Here is a 22,708-nt window from a genome sequence, read left to right as displayed (position 1 = left end):
GAGAGAGAGAGAGAGAGAGAGAGAGAGAGAGAGAGAGAGAGAGAGAGAGAGAGAGAGAGAGAGAGAGAGAGAGAGAGAGAGAGAGAGATAAATTGATCTTCTACCCTTGGTCAGAAATGTCAAGTAATTTGACATATCTGACAGTTCCATCCTTCCCCACAGTTTTAAAAATTTGGGCAAGAGACAGAGTGTGATATTTCTTTGTTTAAAAATTGAAATAAATTACTTTAAAAATGCATAAATGTTGTAATTACAGTATATTATTATTATTAATATTATTATTTAATCTTATTAATATTTGACAATTAGCAGTTATTATTAGGTAAGTCATTTATTTACCATACAGATGTTAAAAAATTCTTGTGCCGTCATTCTCTCTCGCTCTCTTATCTCAGAGAGAGAGAGAGAGAGAGAGAGAGAGAGAGAGAGAGAGAGAGAGAGAGAGAGAGAGAGAGAGAGAGAGAGAGAGAGAGAGAGAGAGAGAAATAATACTTCACCCCTTAGTGTATGCAAAGCCTGTGGAGGTACAAGCTTTAGATTGGTTGTAATCCCACCCTTCCTGCCACAATAGCATGTCACCAAGGGAGGGCAAGAGGGGAGGAGGGGGTTGTTACAAGTTGTTATTGGCTACTGTCATCTTTTCTGGCCAATAGCGATTGCCATGGAGAGGGGTTGCTACAAGCTCTGTTATTGGGTACTAATCCTCGAGCTGATATTGTAGCCTATGTCAGAGTAATAAAAAAAATTGTAAAATTGTCACACAACCGATGATGGGATTTTAGTATATTTTTATGTTTACAGTAATCCATATTTCTTGTAAGGATATATGCAGTACAGAGAGAGAGAGAGAGACATGGGCAGTTGGCCTTACTTAAATCTCAAGGGAGTGAAATTATTCGTGAATTATTCAAGGAGAGAGAGGAGAGAGAAAAAATAGTTAAGTATATCTTAGTTTAACCAGACCACTGAGCTGATTAACAGCTCTCCTAGGGCTGGCCCGAAGGATTAGACTTATTTTACGTGGCTAAAAACCAATTGGTTACCTAGCAACAGGACCTACAGCTTATTGTGGAATCCGAACCACATTATAGCAAGAAATGAATTTCTATCACTAGAAATAAATTCCTCTAATTCTTCATTAGCCAGCCGGAGACTCGAACTCAGGCCTAGCGAGTGCTAGCCAACAACTCTACCGACTTGCCCAACGAGGAACTAAAGAGAGAGAGAGAGAGAGAGAGAGAGAGAGAGAGAGAGAGAGAGAGAGAGAGAGGTTGAATGAAGCAATTACAACGGTAAGCAGTTTTATAATTTCACAGGATTTTAATTAACTTTTTTCGATACTTTGCTGTGGTTACCCTAATATTAATATTTTAAAATTAGCAAATCACTTTTTATCATAGAAAATGTATTTAGTCATGAAAATAAAATAATCAGTAATTAGTGAAGATTACTCTATGAAAAAATCAACGAATGTGAATTTTCTTCCGTCGTATATTGGACCGAGTCATCCGAAATATTACCATCAAGAATTGTAAGAAAACCTTACTTTTAATCCTTTGGGTGTCCTGAAAACAAAGAATCCTGCATTTTTACTATTGAGTTTTTTCATAATAAAAATCCTCCAAATATTGACCATTCTGCTGTTTTGGATGCATATTTCTTCTGATCAGTGTCGGACTGGTGTCGTCCAAAATACTGTCAAAAATCATACGAAAACCTTACTTTTAATCCTTTGAGTGTCTTGAAAACAATGTATCCTGCATTTATATTGAGTTTTAAAAGGAAAACCTCTAAATCAGACCATTCTGGAGCCACATTTCTTCCGTCAGATCGGCGTTGTTAGCATTTTTAAGAATATAATTGAAAAGTGTCATAAGCTGAGCCCGTTGTAACCCAGAGACTGTCTGTATTGTGTAATTTTTCTTTTTGTTTGTTTTTTTAATGTTTCTTGGTCCTGTGTTTTATTTGGTGTCTTATATTTCTCTCGTCTTGAGTTTGTTTTTTCATAGTTTTATTGGCTATTGTAATTCACTGAATTGTATTAGTTTTTAGTTACTTTATTTTTTCTGAGCAGTGTGTTTTTTTTTATGGCAACGTAGTTTATAAAAAATTATTCTCGAGTGTGACCTTTCTTTGATTTGTATTTTACTAGTATAAAAAAGTTATATTTTGGTGTTTTTCCTCTATTTTAGGTCGAAAATGGCTTAGTGTGTTAAAGACAAAAAATGACTTCTTAATACAATGCTAGTTTTATTCCAATTGAAATTTTGCAGCATTTTATTTACTTCATTTCTTATTTTTACAAGGAGGTGGTACAATCTCAGTAACTGTAAAATAATTTACCACCTGATGTTAATATTCAACTTAAAATAAGCTGCTGTGATCCATAATAATAACTAGATTGTGGGGTTGACGGTTACCTAGAGTCTCAAGTGGCAGTAAGGAAGGAAAATAAGGAAGAAAAATTTTCAATACACCCTAGTTAAGAGAAATAGCTATGAATTTAAGTTTTCTTCTGGAGAACTGGGAGAGATGAGACACTTTTTTATAAATTAGTATAAACAACAACAATACTCAGACTCTTCAAGAATATTATAAGGGAAAGAAAGAAAAACAGGCTCTCAAAAAGAATTATCTGATATGGTTGAACAAGGATAAACTTTTATAAAGCTGGAAATCCCTACCTACAAAAAGTCACTTCTATCTGTACATCTATCTTAACCAATTGTTAAACTGACGTTAATAATAGAAAAATGAATACTATCCACTTCATTTGATAGAGCAACTTGCCACCAAGTCAGGCCAGATCCAGAAACCAGTTACGTAAATGTTATACCTGTGAGCCCTTGGCTTAATACTGCTTCTGATGTCTATTAGTCTAGGTTTGGGGAGTGAAACATATAAAAGAAAACTTACTAATTAATGGGTCCTTAAGTACCATCATTCTCAAATCTGAGGCAAATTGGTTCTTTTTGTAACGTTCAAAATCTCAGACTCAACACAACATTGCCAAGTAGTGTTAAACTTTTTTTTTATTTCCAATGTCATACATGTTCACAAGTTTGCGAATTCACAGCTAGCACTATTTTCCCTATTGTTACTGTATATAAATATGATCCCTTTTATACACTGGTATAATTTGTAACCTGTGTGATTTGAACTGTTTTTTTTTGTTCCATTGTTTAATGCAAAGCACGGGATGATAAGGTTAGCGGTGCCGTCAATGACAGCACGCTTAACATGCTCCACAGGCTGGTCAACGTAACTACCTCTGAAGCATTATAACAGCAGACCTAATAAGCTCAATAGTCATAACATTTTCAAAAATAGGAATATGAACTACAAGTTTTCTTTGTTCAAGCTGCCTGTATATTGCAAAATGATTTGCAAGCCTAAAAAAATAACCTACGACTTCTGAGATGTGATCTCTGTTATTAAAGAATTTATTTGTAGAGATTACCTGTTCTTTGAAGAATAAAAGATGATGATGATTTTAATTATAAGGAGAAGATGGCTATTAATCAAAATACTGTATCTGTCAGTAATATCAAGGCCTATGGAACACATGTTTTTAACCCTTTAACGCCGAAGCCCTATTTACAAAAACGTCTCCCGTATGCCGCATGCTCGTGAGTTAGCGCCAAAGCTGAAAAAAAGTTTTTTCAAAAATCACAGCACGCTTAGTTTTTAAGATTAAGAGTTCATTTTGGCTCATTTTTTTGTCATTGCCTGAAGTTTAGTATGCAACCATCAGAAATGAAAAAAATATCATTATCATATATAAATATTGGAATATATGACAGCGAAAAAAAAAAATCGTATATAATTGTATACAAATCGCGCTGTAAGCAAAACGGTTAAAGCTCATGAGTTAATTTTTTTTAGTTGTATTGTACACTAAATTGCGATGATTTTGGTATATAACAAATTTTAAAACGATCAAAGCAACACCGAGAAAATATTATCACAAAATGATGCATGAATGCATAACGTGTGGACGAAAGAAAATGTTTTTTTCAAAAATTCACCATAAATCGAAATATTGTGCTAGAGACTTCCCGTTTGTTGAGAAATGAAGCTAATTGATTGAATATTACTAGACTGTAAGTGTTTTAGCTTACAAGCGCAGTTTTCGACCATTTCGGTCGAGTTAAAGTTGACCAAAAGTCGAATTTTTTCTATTTATCGTGATTTATATGAAAATATTTCAAAATTGATAAAAGCTACAACCATGAGTTATTTTTTGTTGTATTGTACATAAAATTGCGCACATTTTCATATATAAAACTTTATGTAACGACTAATATAAAACAGTGCAAACATTACGACAACGAGACGAAAGAATTTCTGAGATGTTCGCCGAGTTACCAGCGCGAGACGTAAGGAAAATGTTTTTTAAAAATTCACCATAAATCGAAATATTGTGCTAGAGACTTCCAATTTATTGCTAAATGAAGGTAAACGATTGAATATTACTAGAATGTAAGAGTTTTAGCTTACAATTGCGTTTTTACCATTTCGGTCGAGTTAAAGTTGACCGAAGGTTGAAATTTTGGCAATTATCATGATTTATGTGAAAATATTTCAAAACTGATAAAAGCTACAACCATGAGCTATTTTCTGTTGTATTCTACATGAAATTGTGCACATTTTCATATATAAAAGTTTATGTAACGACTAATGTAAAACGATGCAAACATTACGACAACATGACAAAAGAATTTCTGAGATGTTCGGCTGAGTTATCATGACGCAGATGTAAGGAAAAAATTTTTTTTCAGAAATTCACCATAAATCGAAATATTGTGCTAGAGACTTCCAGTTTGTTGCAAAATGAAGGTACATGCTTGAATATTACTAGAATGTAAGAGTTTTAGCTTATAATTGCATTTTTCGACCATTTCGGTCGAGTCAAAGGATTGACCGAAGGTTGAAATTTTTTTGTAGTCGACGTGACGGCACGTCCCCACCTGCACCCAACAGACAATTTTAGTCGACATATGATACGTCAAATAGGTGTTTAAGGGTTAACTGGCTTAAAATATTATTTTCTTTTGGTGTATAATTTATTCATTCATAAGGTAACCTGAAGTGCAAGAATGTATAGCTAACTTCATATGCTTTCTGACCAGAAATTGTTAATACAGAGATATGAATGCTAAGTGTAATGTATTTATAGTAAGTAAAGAAATCTGACACACCTATTTCCAGGAACAAAATCTTGGCCTTAACAAAAGAATAATTGCATAAGCGAATATTTGCTAGTAAGCCATAATTTTTGAAGTGGTTAAGAAATATACCTTAAATCATTTTACTTTTATGTGATTCCAAATATTCCTCTAACAAATATATAATAAACCGTTGTCAAGATACAGTAATTTCATTGTCGCTACTCATCGTAGACCTATGTTCCAGGTGGTTCATGCTGCACCGCCACTCTAATGGTTGCATCACACAAGTTCCACTCACCCATTGATATCAGTGGATGTGTTCTAGCTATAGTAATACTTTCGTATTTACTTATTTACATTTTTTCAAAATTTATGGTTGCATCAGAGGCAATGCATATTAATATTATGATAAATTTTTCATTTTATTTTTATTATTCTAACATCTGAACTTAGGTTTGATGATGACTTTTTTTTGTCAAATGCATCAGTGATGAGTGAATGAAAGTTAAAAATGTTTCATAACTGTTTTTCCAAAATTTGGCAACATGTAATATTTTCTTACAGTTTTGGAATACAGTATATGACAAACTTCTCTGTTATGAAACATATTATGCCCTTATTGCATGAAATAATCGTGTTTTCACATTGAAATAATAGATAAACAAGGAGCATGTTAGGTTGCCAGTTTGTGAATTTTGAACACAATCCTTTGCAATCATGTCGTATCACTTAAGAGCATAGCTGTACATCAGCATGCTATTACTGTACCACAGGGCTAAGGGGTCTACTAAGAAAAACCCCACTATGCAAATATACATACAGCAGTAAAGAATAAATTACATCAAGAGAAATAACAAATAAAAAATATTTATATAAAGCCAACAAATAAAAAATATATATATATAAAGCCAAAAATAATGAAATGTGGCTCATGTGAGCCTGTTTAACAAGAAAGCATTTTCAAACAGTACACGCATCCGAAGTCCCAGTAATTTAGCACATGACTAGAAAGGTCATTCCATAATCTGATCATAAACAATGTAAATTTATAGAAAACTCTCTGGTACTGAACTTCACAACAGAAAAGACAAGACTACTGTATTATAATTAACTGCATATCTAGTACTACATGATACAGTCTGGGAACATTTGAATGCAGAGGATGATCAAAATGTATAAAAAATTTTAAAAGTACTGTATATGCTCTGCACTAAATGAACAATGTTTCCATAAATTCATACTAGGATCTGGAATACAAGATTTAAGAGAACAAAAGTGCTAAACTGATGATAGGATGACACACACAAGAATGACATCTAGTGGTAAAAGTTAAAAATTCAGTAATAACACTTACGATGATAAGTTTGAGATAACAAAAGAGCAAACCAAGTGTGAAAATATCAATACTAAGGAGTGTTAAAACAAGGAACTAATCAGGATACATTAACTGGGCAAAACTAAGATCATGGAATGGTTGATAAACAGGAATTTTGCATATAACAGTGGGAGAAAATCTAACAAAAAAGGAGATTTAGACAGATATTGAACAGTTACTTTACAATATTTCCTTTTATGTCTGGTTATGATGGAACAACTGCATTACAGATTACTATCTCTAGAACATCTCACAAAATTTGCATTTCACTCAAGGGATGTTAAGAAAATTCTGGATAATCTTGATAGCTAGGGTGGAGAAGATCCTGATGGTTTCCAACCTTGTTTTATGAAAAAAAAGTTTCTAGTGTTGTCTCCCAAATTTACTAGATTCTATAGATTTTTCTCAATGTAGTATCTTTGCGGATGAGCACAAGCTTAGTAATACAGTGTCTGTTCCAAAGAGTGGCATATCTGCAGACTGCAGTAACTACTGGGCACTTCCTATTCTCGCTGTGCTCTACAAAGTTGCTGAAAAACTTATTTTTAAGCCACTTTATAAGTATGATGAATCTAAAGGACTGTTAGTTGATAGTCAATATGCACATAAGAAGCAGCTAGGTACCTGCGATGCTCTTTTAGACTTGACATGCCATTTGCTAGGAACCCTGATGACAGTTTTGAGTGCAGAGTAATTAAGATAGATTTTAGTGCTGGTTTCAATTTAGTAAATCACAAGGCACTTATTTATAAACTTCAGGATCTTGGAGTGGGTGGATATGCTTTAGCATTACTTCAAGATTTCCTTACTAATGGGCAGCAGCGAGTTGCTGTGGATGGGATCTTTAGTGAACCAAGACCTATTGTGTCTGGCATTCCACAGGGCAGTGTTCTGGTCCACTGTTATTTTTAGTGTATACAAGTGACATGGTTGTTGGCCTGGAAAACAAGATTGTTCAGAATGCCAATGATGCAACACTTATGTGTGTAGTAAAGTCATCACTTATAAGAAATGAAGCTACCCTCAGCCTCAATCGGGACGTGGACTGGTGGGGTATAAGGCTGAACTCCAGTTAAACAAAAATACTATTGACTAGCAAATCTCGTACAGATTTCCCATCCCATCCTCCCCTTCAGGTGGATGGAACTTTGCTGAATGAGTCTGAAGTTTTAACTATTCTATGCGTAACCTTTGACTCACATCTAACTTTTGAGAAACATCTACTGAAAGTTACAGCAAATGCCGTACAAAAGTTAGAGCTGTATTGAAATGCAAGGAGAATAGTATTAGGGTAGTAATGCATTGCACCTTAGCTTGAACTCTTTAGTTCCAATTGCACGACATCCTCTGGGAGGCTGTTCCACAGTCCAACTGTGTGAGGAATAAAGGACCTCTGGAACTGAGAAGTTCGACAGAAAGGAACATTTACTGCATATTGGTGCTGCTGTTCAGCGAATCTGGTAGCTCTTGGCAGATAAAGGGTATCAGGGATCAATTGTGAATGTGAAAGATCTGTCCTGATCCCCTTTATCTGCCAAGAGCAACCAGATTTGCTGAATAGCAGCACCAATATGCAGTAAATGTGCCTCATTGTTGAACTTCTCAGTTCCAGAGGTCCTCTATTCCTCACACAGTTGGACTGTGGAACAGCCTCCCAGAGGATGTCGTGCAATTGGAACTTCAGAAGTTCAGCCTAAGGTGCAATGCATTACTACCCTAATACTATTCTCCTTGCATTTCAATATATTTTTATCTATTTGTTAATTTATAATTTTTTTTTCTTTTCCAATACGTGGGATCTCTTCTTTCTGCATTTCTCTTTACCTCCTCTTACTCACTAATGAACACTATATTCTTTGGAAGCTTGAATTTCAAGTCAAAGCCCCTGTGGGCTTGTTCCATATGAATAAGTTTAATCTTCTAAATAATAATAATAATAATAATAATAATAATAATAATAATAATAATAATAACAATAATAATAATAATAATAATAATAATAATAATAATAATAATGACAAAAATTTTACTCCATCAATATTCAAACTCACTCCAAAGAAGACCAGCCTGTGAGAAAACTTTCAAAAACTACTTTAATTTTAATAAATATTCAGAGGTTTGAGGAAAATGAAAACATGAAATAATGAAGAAGAAATGGTAGTGATGAAAACAACGCTGCAAGACTTCCCAGAAATGGGTTAAAAATTTGAATGAAGCTTCAGTTACTATAAAATTGAGCAAATAACCCTGCATCAAGCCCATTTACATGAATGTATTTCTCTCTTTACTCAGTCCACACACAGGAGCAAAACACCTAATTCTTATCTTCACTAGTTATATACCCATAACTGACATTAAATGTACACTGCTCTAGTAGCCTTGTTTTTATAAATGTCACAGTCTGACCAGAATGGAAGCATTTTATACTTCCATGTACTGCATGAGTTTTATTTTTGGTAACAATGGGACAGTTAAGTTTTACTCTAAATAAATAGCACAAAAAAATATAATCATAACTTCAAATAATATTCAGTAAAATGGGTGGAGTTTAATTACTTTCTTCTTGAATTTTTTACCTGAAGTTCTGAAAATACACAATATATTTTTCCAGCAGCTAAAACCACCATATGTTAAAATAATGAACACAGAATAAATAAGTACATACTACACTTTTACTTACTATATTTACTTACTATAATCTCCATTTTGACAATAGGTCAAAAAGTGGTTTAAAATGACCATGAACTCCTTTTTGGTAACATTACAGCAGGTCATACAACGAAAGCCAATGCTGGTGAGGGCTGATGAAAAAGCTTTCATATCTTGAGGAGGCGTTTTCAAGTCATTCCCTGATTCGTATTCATGATTTGCAATAAGAAGAGCCCATTTGTTTCTGGCTGAAAAAGCAATTCAATAAAGTACTTATAAATATTCAAGTGGATATCAAAACCTAACTATAGAATTTTTTCTAGCATGAATATGAGTTAACCACAAGACAAAAGCATTTAGAAACAAAATTTCAAATATTTGTATATATACGCATGCATTATATATATATATATAATATTATATATATATATATATATATATATATATATATATATATATATATATATATATATATATATATATATTTATATATATGACTGTGAAATATTTTCTGTTAAAACAGAATTCCATCAAATATAAAGGAGCCCGTAGAAATGCCAAAATGTGAAATAAAGGCTATATTCCAGAGACCAAGCTGTCTCTCTCCTCAGGCAAATAGTGAATGACTATTTGCCTGAGGAGAGAGACAGTTTGGCCTCTGAAATATAGCCTTTATTTTCCACATTTTTGCATTTCTATGGGCTCCTTTATATATATATATATATATATATATATATATATATATATATATATATATATATATATATATATATATATATATATATATATATATATATATATATATATATATATATATATATATATATATATATATATATATATATATATATATATATATATATATATATATATATATATATATATATATATATATATATATATATATATATATATATATATATATATATATATATAATATATATATATATATATATATATATATATATATATATATATATATATATAATCAGAAAGCTACAAACGTCCTTTAATATCCAATTCACGCTACCTCGGAAATAATATATTTTCATATATGTTACTGAAGGGGAATTTTTTAGTTGATAATAAGTCCACCGTCCCGTGGGGTCGAACCAGCGACGGACGAGGAATCAGGACTACAGTGACGCACTAACGCAGTCGGCCACAAGAGAGGTATAAGTGAATAACATCTCCCATCAACTCACCCGTCGAACTCAGGTGTTTTGCGTTTGGAGACGATATCCACCCACCTCTGCCATGTTGACTGTGTATGTGCGTTTGTCGACGTAGCCATATTATGACTATTTATCACATCACCGTGATTCATATACAATCAGAAAGCTACAAATGTCCTTTAATATCCAATTCACTCTACCTCAGAAATAATATATTTTCATATATGTTACCGAAGAAGGAATTTTTAGTTGATAATAAGTCCATCGTCCGTGGGGTCGAACCAGCGACGGACGAGGAATCACGACTACAGTGACGCACTAACGCGAGTCGGCCACAAGAGAGGTATAAGTGAATAACATCTCCCATCAACTCACCCGTCAAACTCAGGTGTTTTGCGTTTGGAGACGATATCCACCCACCTCTGCCATGTTGACCGTGTAGTGCGTTTGTCGCACGTAGCCATATTATGACTATTTATCACATCACCGTGATTCATATACAATCAGAAAGCTACAAACGTCCTTTAATATCCAATTCACTCTACCTCGGAAATAATATATTTTCATATATGTTACCGAAGGAGAATTTTTAGTTGATAATAAGTCCACTGTCCGTGGGGTCGAACCAGCGACGGACGAGGAATCAGGACTACAGTGACGCACTAACGCAGTCGGCCACAAGAGAGGTATAAGTATGAATAACATCTCCCATCAACTCAGAGTGAATCGAACTCAGGTGTTTTTAGCGTTTGGATTGATATCCACCCACCTCTGCCATGTTGGCCGTGTAGTAGCGTTTGTCGCGCGTAGCCATATTATAACTATTTATCAACATCACCGTGATTCATATACAATCGAAAACAAACGAGTTAATACCAATTGACTCTACCTCGGAAATAATATATTTTATATATGTGGCCGAAGGGGTTTTAGTTGATAATAAGTCCACCGTCCCGTGCTGGGTCGAACCAGCGACGGACGGACGGAATGGACTTATTATCAACTAAAATTCGGCCACAAAGAGGTATAAGAAAATATATTATCTCCATCAACTCACCCGTGAACTCAGGTTAAAGGACGTTTGGAGATTGATATCCAACCTCTGCCATGTTGACTGTGATAATGCGTTAATATGGCTATGTAGCCATAAATGACTATTTATCAACATGGCAGAGATTCATATACAATCCAAACGCAAAACACCTGGAGTTCCAATTGAGTACCTGGGAGATGTTATTATTTTCTCTATATGGCCGAAGGAAATTTTAGTTGATAATAAGTCCTGATTCCTCGTCCGTGCTGTTTCGAACCCACGGGACGGTGGACTTATTATCAACTAAAGTTCCTTCGGTAACATATCATGAAAACATATTATTTCCGAGGTATAGAGTGAATAACATCTCCCGTTTCAACTGATTGTAAACTCACGGTGATGTGTTAAATAGACGATATCCACCCACCTCTGCCATGTTGACCGTGTCAACATGGCAGAGGTGGTGGATATCGTTTCCAAACGAAAACACCTGAGTTCATCACCGTGAGTTGATGGGAGATACAATCACTTATACCCCTCAAACGTCCTTTAATAGTCAATTCACTCTAGAAGTCCTGATTCCTCGAAATAATCGCTGGTCTGACCACGGACGGTGGAATTATTATTGATAATAAGTCCACCGGTAACATATATGAAAATATATTACCAGCGAGGTAGAGTGAAGGAATCAGGACGTTTGTGACTTTCTGATTGTATATGGCCACGGTGATGTGATAAATAGTCATAATATGGCTCCCATCAATGCACTACACGGTCACTCACATGGCAGAGGTTTGGTGGATATCCACCAAACGCAAAACACCTGAGTTCGACGGGTGAGTTGATGGGAGATTTATTCACTTATACCTCTTGTGGCCGACTGTGTTATGCATCACTGTAGTCCTGATTCTCGTCCGTTGCTGGCGACTTTCACGGACGTTGGACTTATTATCAACTAAAAATCCCCTTCGGTAACATATATGAAAATATATTATTTCCGAGGTAGAGTGAATTGATATTAAAGGACGTTTGTAGCTTTTTGATTGTATATGAATCACGGTGATGTGATAAAGAATATATATATATATATATATATATATATATATATATATATATATATATATATATATATATATATATATATATATATAATATATGAGTATATATGATTGATAGATATATATATATTATATTATATATATATACATATATATAAATATGGAGTCCTGATTCCTCAGTGGGGTAGAACAGCTGGCCTAGGACTTCAGAGGTCCGTGGACTTATTAAATCTGCAACTGGTCAGAGAAGGCAGAAACTTTATTATCGTGAGACACCCCAGGATTATTGTAATCAACGGATAGGTTTGCTGAAAGCAAATGGGTGTTACAGACTAATACACACATAAACAAAGCCACTCCAACATCTTCTAAAACATAACAGACACCTCACACGTCTCGAACTGTCGACCTAACCAACCAGTTCTCCTCACTGCTGGCAGAAAGGGAGCTGGGGATTGATATCGATCTCCAAACACACAAACACCTGAGTGTCAGCCAGGGCAGCCGATGGGAGAGGCTATGGCCTACCCCAAAACCAAATCAAAGTCCTTGAAAAGAAGGCATCATGCTTACCCCATATAAAAATGGGAAAAGCACGTTAAACGAAGAAGAAGACATATATATATATTATATAACTAAAATATATATATATATATATAATATATATATATATATGATATAATATATATATATATATATATATATATATATATATATATATATATATATATATGAATGTCTTTTCCTGTAATACTACAGTGTAATATGATTGTAAGAAGGCCCATAAAACACTATTTAAACGTTGAAACCATATATTTGGCACTTGTTTCTGTGCCCTGTTCACTGGTAGAATATGGACAGGTGGAAATTACAATGGTATATATACAAAAACATGAACCTGAGGCCGATGTTAAGGAGGTGGCGTTTCTTGAAGGAGGAGATTGACCAAATTCCCTAGTGGTTTTTGGCCTCATTAGCTCCCGCTTAGTCGATGGATCTGGCGGTCGTTTCTTGGGTCATCTTCTTCAAAAAGGGTGCGAGGATTATTATCAATGGCTCCGATTTCCAATGTCCTCCTGACAGGTTCATATTGTTGGTTTGATTGATGATATAGATTCCAGCATCTTTCTTTTAATGGACAGCTACTCTTGAAAAAGTTCAAGAACTTTAAACGATCTCTTGTGGAGACCTACGACAAATTAACGAAAGATCCCACAATAAATATTGCTGCTCAGTTTAACAAATCAGTTAGAACCATAGGGGCAATAAAAAGACATAGAATTACTAGAGACATTCAAGGTAATCAACCTCTCTCCCCTATTTTTCGCCTCCCAAAAAACACATAAAGATGGAGTTTACGCCCCATAATATGATGGCAGGGCTCTTTCATGTACAAATTATCAAAATGGCTCGCAGACTTGTTATCACCCTTTCTAGAACCTTCTCATCCTCCCACGTCAAACATGCAGAAGATTTCATACAAAAATTTAATAGTTTAAACATCCTCAAACAACATCAAACTGCTCAGTCTAGACGATTCATTATTTACTAAAGTCCCCCTTGTTGTTTTTCTTAGAGGAAGTTACAAAATATGAAGACCATTTTCTCTTGGCATAGATAAAACTTTAAAACTTATCAACCTCTGTGTAACTAACAACGTGTTTTCTTTTCAATGGTAATTTTTACAAACAAAAATTTGGCTGTAGCATGGGAAGTCTATCACCCCTTCTAGCAAACTTGTACATGGAATATATGAAACAGAACTTTTGTATCTATCAAACCCCATAACATGATCTGGCTTAGATACGAGATGATATCTTTACTTTCTGGGACAATAGCTGGGGGACTTTAAGGAATTTTTTAATAGGCTTAATTATAGTAGTTCCGACCATAAAATTTAAAACAGAATGGGAAAAGGACGGAAAACTATATCCTAGATGTACTGATCATAAGAAAACAGAACAGGTATGCATTTACAGTATATAGAAAACCCACCTTCGCTGTATATACATTCATTTCTTAAATATGGACGCCTATATGAAAATCATGGTAGGGTGCAACCTATTCCTCAGAGGACTTAGGATATGTTCAAATGAGTACCTGATCAAGAATTTAAATCCTGCAACACCTAACGCAACTGCTCTATCACAGATTAGGAGACATTTGCAAATAAAATATATCCAGAGGTCCCACTCACAACAGACAATTAGATTTCAACAACAAAATAAAGGTTTGATGAAAACATCCAAAAGGGAGCAACTCAGTTCTGATAATCCTTTCATTTTCCATTATCCCAAATCCATCGGGAGTTCGCCGTTAACGATACTTAAAAACAAAAGGGAAGAACGGAGTTTCAAGATACCGTAGTAAATTGTCATGACATTTAACCAAGACAGTTAGATCGCTGCGCAAAGAATAACAGAGCACAAAAGGGAGCTACGGGGAGTTGGAATTTTCCTACATATTAGAAATACAGGGCATCATTAACTGGGTATGGAGTTGGTTTTCAAGAGTAGCTGTCCGTACAAAAGAAAGATGCTGGAATCTGCTATCATCAATCAAACCAACAATATGAAGTCGGACGCCATTGACACCTTAAAAAGAAGAAGATGACCCAAGCTTACCCCAGATCCATCGCCAAAAAATGAGGAAAAACCACTAGGGAATTTGGTCAATCTCCTCCTTCTTAAGAAACGCCACCTCCTTAACATCGGAGGCCTAAGGCCACACCTTCATGTTTTTGTATATATACCATTGTAACTTTCCACCTGTCCATATTCTATAGTGAACATATACAGAAACAATAAATATATGGTTTCAATATATAAATAGTGTTTTATATATATATTTTCATATATATATATATATATATATATATATATATATATATATATATATATATATATATATATATATATATATATATATATACTGTATATGTCGGCATATAAGACGACCCCATTTTTCATGTAAAAATGTAGGTTTAGAGGTGTGTTCAACAAATAAGACGACCCCCAATCTATCAAATTAAATAACACTATCAGCTGATGTAAGTTAGTTGGTACATAAACAATAAAATCAATAATTATTGAAATTACCATACCAAAAATGTGTAAAATCTGTATTAGTCATACCCGGAGCTTACGCGAGGTTAAATTCCAGAACCCCTCATGCAAGGGCAAATTTTCGTGTAAGATTAGCACAATCTCTAAAAATGCTAATGCTTATTTCTACAGTTAAAATACTAAATATGACCTTAATCACGCTCCCAAAGTATTAAGCTAACTTTTAAATGAAATTAAGGTTACTGTAATTTCATTTAAAAGTTAGCTTAATACTTTACCCTTAAAAAAAGCAATAAATGGTTGACATAAAAATAGAGTTGGAAGAGAATTTTTCTCTTTCCCCTTCCGGCCGATCTATTTTTAGAAGTCTTTTCAACCTAGTTTTTAAGAACTTTATTCTACATCTCTCATTGTTCTGAAATGCTTTTTTATGAACAGTGTTTTTTATTTGGGCTAATGCAACTCTCAGCTTTTATGTCTACGTGTTTTAAAATGTATTTGCCAAACTAGTGCATTTACAGTTCATAGAGGTAGACGGTACAGGTAAAATTAGATCAATTTAAACTATCTACTGTACAGGTAAAGACGTACAGAGAAATAAGAAGTTGTAAAAATGTGTGAGTGCTAACTATGAGAGAGAGAGAGAGAGAGAGAGAGAGAGAGAGAGAGAGAGAGAGAGAGAGAGAGAGAGAGAGAGAGAGAGAGAGATAAGGGTTGTCCTTACTTAAATAGTGAAATTATTTATCAATTATTACGGAGACAGAGAGAATAACACTAGAGAGAGAGAGTTGTCCTTACTTAAAATATCACGTCAAATTATTTATGAATTATTACAGAGAGAGAGAGAGAGAGAGAGAGAGAGAGAGAGAGAGAGAGAGAGAGAGAGAGAGAGAGAGAGAGAGAGAGAGAGAGAGAGAGAGAAGCATTCAGTATTGCAACAAGAAACTCCCCTGCATACCTATAACACAAACACACCTTCCCTCTCTCCCCTATTATTTCTCATTTTTTATTTCTTGGTGTTTCGGCATAATTTTAACAGCGTAAAATGATGAAAACCAATAAAATGATGAGAGAGAGAGAGAGAGAGAGAGAGAGAGAGAGAGAGAGAGAGAGAGAGAGAGAGAGAGAGAATCACTTTTGGGTACAATATGTACTGTATATCCATATGAGTTTAAGACAGGATGAAAAGATAAGGCAGCATTTAGATTTTGTCTGCTCATCGTTCAGCTGTAAAGTTTTAAAAACTGAGTAGTAATTGTAACTCTCCAAACTTTTCTAAAGCGATGAAAATTGCAGTTTGGCCTCTCTCTCTCTCTCTCACTGAACCTTACAAGTAATCAGTGGCTGATTTTCACACCTTAGAGAACTCAGCATGTGTCACTTTGCCTCTACAAGTTACTCATATTCAAAGGTACCGTACATCATATAGTTAATACCCCTTAATGGAATGTAATAAGCATAATGGTGTTAATCAGTAAATTGTGTGCATTTCATATTTATCAAAAGTTTCAAAACACTGATTTATGATACCTAAGCTCCTGCAGCTTACGATGGGTTTTGAATGGTGTGAAGATTTCGTAAGTTTTTGTATGCCATTCAAAACTAATCTCTTGACTGCCTGGATTTGTAGAGCCAAGGCCCATTCAGATAAGGGCAAAATCCTGATAAGATCTAGTTTATTAAAAAAAACTCTAACAGTGTAAAACAGCAACTCCTCACCCTTACTCCCCCACCTTGTCAACACTACATAACCATAAACACAATATGCTTTTAAACAACCATCACACTTTAAATTGAAATATTTATGCAAAAGGCAATTACCTAGCTTATTTTCCCATACAGTACAGCCTTACTGCTGCTCACCTCTCATTGTACCCAACCTCCTCCCTTTAACCTTAGAAATTTTTCCTGGCCCCACACACCCTCAAAACCCTTTCTCAATCTGTTTATAAGTGTAAGCAGTGTTACCAACATTTCCTTAGACCACAAAGCATTTCCAACCATCACAGTGCAGTTTTTTCAAATTAAAAAAATTATTTATATATATCTTTGGTCCATGGGGTCTGGTTGTGTCTGAATATGTGCATCTGGATAATTGAGGGATTACTAATAATATTACTAGTACATCTTCAAAAAGCCCTGAACACACACACACACATGAATTAAATGTTTAACAGATTTTTAATGTGAAAGTACCAAAATGCAGCACAAAATAATAGCATCCTGTTCAATTTACAATCAACATATACATCAAGTTGCTGTGCATTTGCTTGCCTTTCTCATTCTCTCTCTGAGTTATTCTTTTATAAAAAATTAGACTATTCAAGCACGCCCACATATACAATTTTGGCATATCACAGACAGGAGAGAGAGAGAGAGAGAGAGAGAGAGAGAGAGAGAGAGAGAGAGAGAGAGAGAGAGAGAGAGAGAGAGAGAGAGAATTTCACTGTTAGTTTTTTTATAAATTTTCTATACAGCATAATGCTCAGTTTTGTTTTTATTTTGTGTGCAGTACTGTACAGTGTATTCTGTGTTGTTTATAAGCATGCCAAAGTGTGTTTTTATAGTCGATTCACTTAAGGTAGATTTTTGGGCCTACGAGATGTTTGTTTGGCGGCCTCTGATTGGCTGGTACTGGAAGGTATGCAGCTTGCTCACTGTTGCATTTTAACACCTGTAGCTCAGAAAACTTGAAATATCTTTATATTTCTTCATTTATCTCACGTTTTACACAAGATAGGACAGTTGTGGTCATACCATAAAATTCGGTATTAATTGTACAACTAAATCATGATTTCCTGAAATCAATAAGATAAAACACAAAGGAATTACAACGAGTAAAAGTGAAGAGAGAAGCATTTCATTCTTTATACCTGTTTTTACATATCGGATTTTGCATCATTGATGTGATCAAGATAAAATAAAACTAGTGTTTTCATACAACAAATTCGCCCTGAATACGCTGGTGCTTTCAGATTTTAGGTGCGTGTGATATGTGAAGAGAAAATGAAGAATATGTCTTATTATGTTGCATCCGTTCTTGACTCAGTTTGGCAGTAGAAACCGAGAGACGGTGATCTGCAAAGCTGAGGCGCCGTTGACAGTTGCCAGTTAGCAATATGAGAAGTTAACAGTTTCGACAATATTTACCGTATTGTTATGTCATTACATTTTCTGTAAATAAAGGCATAGAATTCCCATTATGAATGTCGAACTTTTTCACTCCAATATCATATAATTACGTCCGTACGTCTGGACATATCTGATAAGAAAAAATAATAATCATATGGATGCATCTGGATGTGTTGGCTTCAATTTAGGCTAGGTGAGAAATTTGCATACTGTAGGATACATGATAAATAACAGGCCCGCACAATTATCAAATATAACATGTATATAGAGGAATAAACGTTCTGGTGTAAGAGCAGCTCAAACAAACTCTGAAAAAGACAGAATTTTATATTCGTTACATCGCCAATAGATTTTATGGTAAGAAATAAAAAGATGTACTTTCGTTCATTGAATGAACATATAAAAACCATCAGCTTTTCGTGTTATTGACCAGAGAAGCAAGCGGCCATAATAATGAACTCATAATTATTTAGCCTGTTATTTATCATGTAGCCTACAGAATGCAAATTTCTCATCTAGACTAAATTGAAGCCAACACAACCAGATGTATCCATATGATTATTAATTTTTTCTTATCAGATATGTCCAGACATACGGACATATATGATATTGGAGTGAAAAAGTTCGACAGTCATAATGTAAATACTGTCGAAACTCCAAACTTCTCATATCGCTAATTGGCAACTATCAACGGCGCCTCAACGCTCTCGCTGTTTGCAGATCACCGTCTCTCGGCACTACTGCCAAACTGAGTCAAGTACGGCTGCTACATAATACGACATATTCTTCATTTTCTTCACATATCACACGCTGCCTAAAATCTGAAAGCACCAGCGTATTCAGGGTGAATTTATTGTATGAAAACACTAGTTTTATTTTATCTTGATCGCATCAATGATGCAAAATCCGACGATATGTAAAAACAGGTATAAAGAATGAAATGCTTCTCTTCACTTCTACTCGTTGTAATTCCTTTGTGTTTTTATCTTACTGGTTTCAGAAAATCACGATTTAGTTGTACAATTAATAACGAATCCTATGGTATGATCAGAACTTTCCTATCTTGTGTAAAACGTGAGATAAATGAAGAAATATAAACATATTGCAAGTTTTCTGAGCTACAAACGTTAAAATGAAACAGTGAGCGAGCTGCAGACCTCCTGGTACCAGCCAATCAGAGGCCGCCAAACAAACGTCTCTTAGGCCCAAGAATCTACCTTGAGTGAATTGGCTATAGTTGTTTATAAGTACATTTATTGTATCCAGTCATGCAGTATTGACAACATAGGGGAAGTACGGGTACGAAGTTATTGTGTTACATCCATAGATCCGTAGGGTGTTTTTTTTTTCTTTACCTTATCTGAATTTTGACCCTATCTGGCAAGGCCTTGGATTTTTTATTGCAGATATGGGAGACTACACACACACACAATATATATATTTTAATTATATTATATATATATATATATATATATATATATATATATATATATATATATATATATATATATATATTGTTACGAAGTGATCAAGCACCTGGTTATTACACAAATAGGCCAACAAATCTGTTGTGCAAATGATGATACCAAAAGTTACCTCACATTGACCAGATACTTGAAACCTCATAACAAAGTGTCGACTGAATCACTAAAGGTACAATGATCCCATAAACTTACTTATCACTGGAGAAAATCAATGTAACTTTATCAAGTTATGGATGAGGTAACAATTAAGTTATATCCAGATTAATGGAATATGAGTTTCACTTCAACCAGCACTATAGCTGTCTCTCTGGTTCTATTTTACCTAGATAAGTCTCAGGTGAACAAACAGATACATCACTTACCTTATACACACTCATTAATGTCTGTAAGTACTGATAATCAAAATGAAATGCTATGTTTTAAAAACTTTAAACAAACAGGTTTATTTCTAAGTTCAAAAGTTATATGTAAAGTTCACAATCTCAAAAGATTTACCATTAATGGACAACGGTGTAAGACTTAAGTATCTCTTAATCAAGTTTAATTCACAAAACTTTGCTTTATCAAGAAAACAATCTGATTATGTAAGAATCAAACTATTATGTATCACTTAAGTGGCAAGCTTCTACCTGGTTCTACAATTACAAACAGTCACCAAAATATTGCTGATTGAAATCCACATTACATTCTCCAAAAATCTCTATAACAGGCAGGCACTAACAAAATGCTAAGAATCACCAGCAAAACTCGGCAACAATAAAATCACAATAATATGATAGCACAGACATATAAGAATGCGATACACAAAAATGAAAACACCACAATCACCAATAATGTGTTTAAAAATTACATCAATCTTTTATATAACTTTCCTAATAAAAAGAAAAGTTAGACTCACGTCTTTCTAAGATTTATTCAAACACAACAATTCTCTTTTACCAAGAACATCACTTAACGAAACTCAAGTCACCACATTACCTCTAGTAAATATTACACCAATATATATCTCCTCTTCAACACTTATACAAAATAATATTCCTGAACACCTTTTACAAAATTAACACACTCCTGGGGTGAGTTTAACAAAGCTTTATAACAGATCCTCGTCTGTTATTCCCATTATATATATCAGGACTATTGAGAGAGAGAGAGAGAGAGGTCTGGTTCTGCCTCTATTGCCCCTTGCCAGTAGATCGCTGATGCCTTTTATAAGACACTGGTTTTAAGTCTCGTAGGCTGAGAATACACATAGGGTGTTCACAGAGAATACACATGTATGAATACACCTACACACACGTATACAAAGTATACTCGTACACACGATCGGGCTCGAAGCGAAACTGACCTTATAGCTTAGGTACTCAAATTTATGTACAATCACTCAAAAATGTTTTGTAACATACTTCAAAATTTTTCGAACAACAGCTTATAATAGCGACATCTGGCAACTCAGTACCTGCAGTTTCCCTTAAACAGGGCTTTTTCTGATAATGTTGACTGTTGTCATACTTTACTTGATTAAAGGATATTACTATAATACTTCAGAGGTCATCGCTGTTCTTATGTTTTAATATTTTCATCTCCAAATGCCATCACTATCGTTTTATCTCCTTCATATGTGTGAACTTTGTAGACATAGGCCTACGACTATTATAAGTTGAACTATTAACCTTATTAACATCAAACATCAACAAATACAACTTTTGTAAAGATTTCCTTGCACATTATTATTAATCAAATTTTTGAATGACTAATCCTATGTATATTGTGAACTAGTGAAACTTAATATAAAATATACTGAACTGACTAACAGATTTCATGTCTATTTTTGTAATACATAGAATATAACTGCATTTACATATATATATATATATATATATATATATATATATATATATATATATATATATATATATATATATATATATATATATATATATATATATATATATATATATATATATATATATATATATATATATATATATATAATATATATAACAATATATAATGCCGAACTGGTTTTTTTATTGTGAGCGAGCATACTATCCTGTACACACACTTTTTGTCCCCTTATGTTACTGGCAAAAAGGTTGAAAAATCCATGCAAAACAAAGGGAAATTTGCCCTTAGCGAGTTCTCACTGCTACATCATATAAAAAGGAGGCAAGCGGCAACCAGTGGAGGTGCGTGGGTGGATGTAGGAGGATGTTTTTGTTTTTATAATATTTTCATGGAAATTTTACTCAGATATGTTATAATAATAATTTTAGAGCATTATTAGGATAAATATTTTAGGTTGTTTTCACAAAAACATGCTTTAATTGCCGTATGAAAACATTTTCATTGTGTTCATTAACACTTTACAATCTTACATTACCTCACTTTTGTGGTTGTCTAAATGACAAAACATACTATAATGATTTTTGCATATGTAATAGGCGAATAAATTTCCTTTAAAATGAGGTATGATTCATAGAAATCGTTTGGCTGGTTTTTCTTTTATAAGCGTTTTCATAGTTGGCAAACTTTAAATGCTTTTTATCATTTTTGCTTGGCACCTTAT

The 22,708-nt window shown here is 34.0% G+C and overlaps 1 protein-coding gene across 4 annotated transcripts in view; it reads right to left on the bottom strand.

Moving 5' to 3' along the window:
- The window catches only part of LOC136830825 (mucosa-associated lymphoid tissue lymphoma translocation protein 1-like), a 255,412-nt gene that overhangs the window by 78,094 nt on the left and 154,610 nt on the right, over positions 1-22,708 (bottom strand). For all 4 annotated transcript variants that reach the window (XM_067090794.1, XM_067090797.1, XM_067090795.1 and 1 more), the window contains exon 10: positions 9,240-9,443. In XM_067090794.1, the coding sequence (XP_066946895.1) occupies positions 9,240-9,443 (204 nt within the window). The remainder of the gene's footprint in view (positions 1-9,239; positions 9,444-22,708) is intronic.

Source organism: Macrobrachium rosenbergii, chromosome 47, assembly GCF_040412425.1.
Source record: "Macrobrachium rosenbergii isolate ZJJX-2024 chromosome 47, ASM4041242v1, whole genome shotgun sequence".
Lineage (NCBI taxonomy): Eukaryota > Metazoa > Arthropoda > Malacostraca > Decapoda > Palaemonidae > Macrobrachium > Macrobrachium rosenbergii.
This window is presented reverse-complemented; position numbering and strand designations above follow the sequence as displayed.